Below are 636 nucleotides of genomic sequence, written 5' to 3'. Positions count from 1 at the left end.
TTTCGCTCTCTTACATTATTTACCTTCTCAATGTCCATTAAATTTCGCCAATCTTGGATTATCAACTCCTGACTACTTAATCTTACCAATAAAACAAACCGCCTCGTCCAATTATATAGCTTAAACCTATATCAGTTCTTCCCATGCAAATTAACGCGTATAAACACAACTTGCGTATGACAAAAACATTATTCCTTCCCCAAGACAAAATTACCACCTTTCCTTTATTCTTAATAAAGAGTTTTATTTCAAACAATTCTTGAAATGTCGCTTATGGTTCTGCTTTATAGTGTCTGCATATTTGTTCATGTGTCTATTCTTAATACAATAGCCGAGACGTAAAATGGTCTTGTGGTCATGAACTCCGATGGTTGCGGTTTGAAAACTATCCTGCAAAATGCTTCATATTGTTATTGAAACGAAGCCAGATCATCGTCTTTGTAACACATGTTTCCTGTTCTCTTTCCTTTGTCGCACATGTAAATGTTGAACATGCCTATTGTATCCTGTCCAACGTCTCTGCTCCAAATAGTTTATCTCCGCTATACCTTCTACTTGTGAAACACATTTAACATCCATTGTCTTTGTATCCTTGTCCTTAAAGTCTGTTATATAGCATAAGTAATACCAGCTCAT

The 636-nt window shown here is 35.5% G+C and overlaps 1 protein-coding gene across 1 annotated transcript; it reads right to left on the bottom strand.

Moving 5' to 3' along the window:
- Positions 1-243: 243 nt before the first annotated feature.
- On the bottom strand, positions 244-636 carry EV154DRAFT_478171 (uncharacterized protein; the record flags this gene model as incomplete). Its single annotated transcript, XM_051598177.1, has 2 exons — positions 244-390; positions 478-636. The coding sequence occupies 2 exons, from the start codon at positions 634-636 to the stop codon at positions 244-246; spliced, it is 306 nt and encodes a 101-aa protein (XP_051461191.1).

Source organism: Mucor mucedo (genome assembly GCF_025094135.1).
Source record: "Mucor mucedo strain NRRL 3635 chromosome Unknown EV154scaffold_15, whole genome shotgun sequence".
NCBI lineage: Eukaryota > Fungi > Mucoromycota > Mucoromycetes > Mucorales > Mucoraceae > Mucor > Mucor mucedo.
This window is presented reverse-complemented; position numbering and strand designations above follow the sequence as displayed.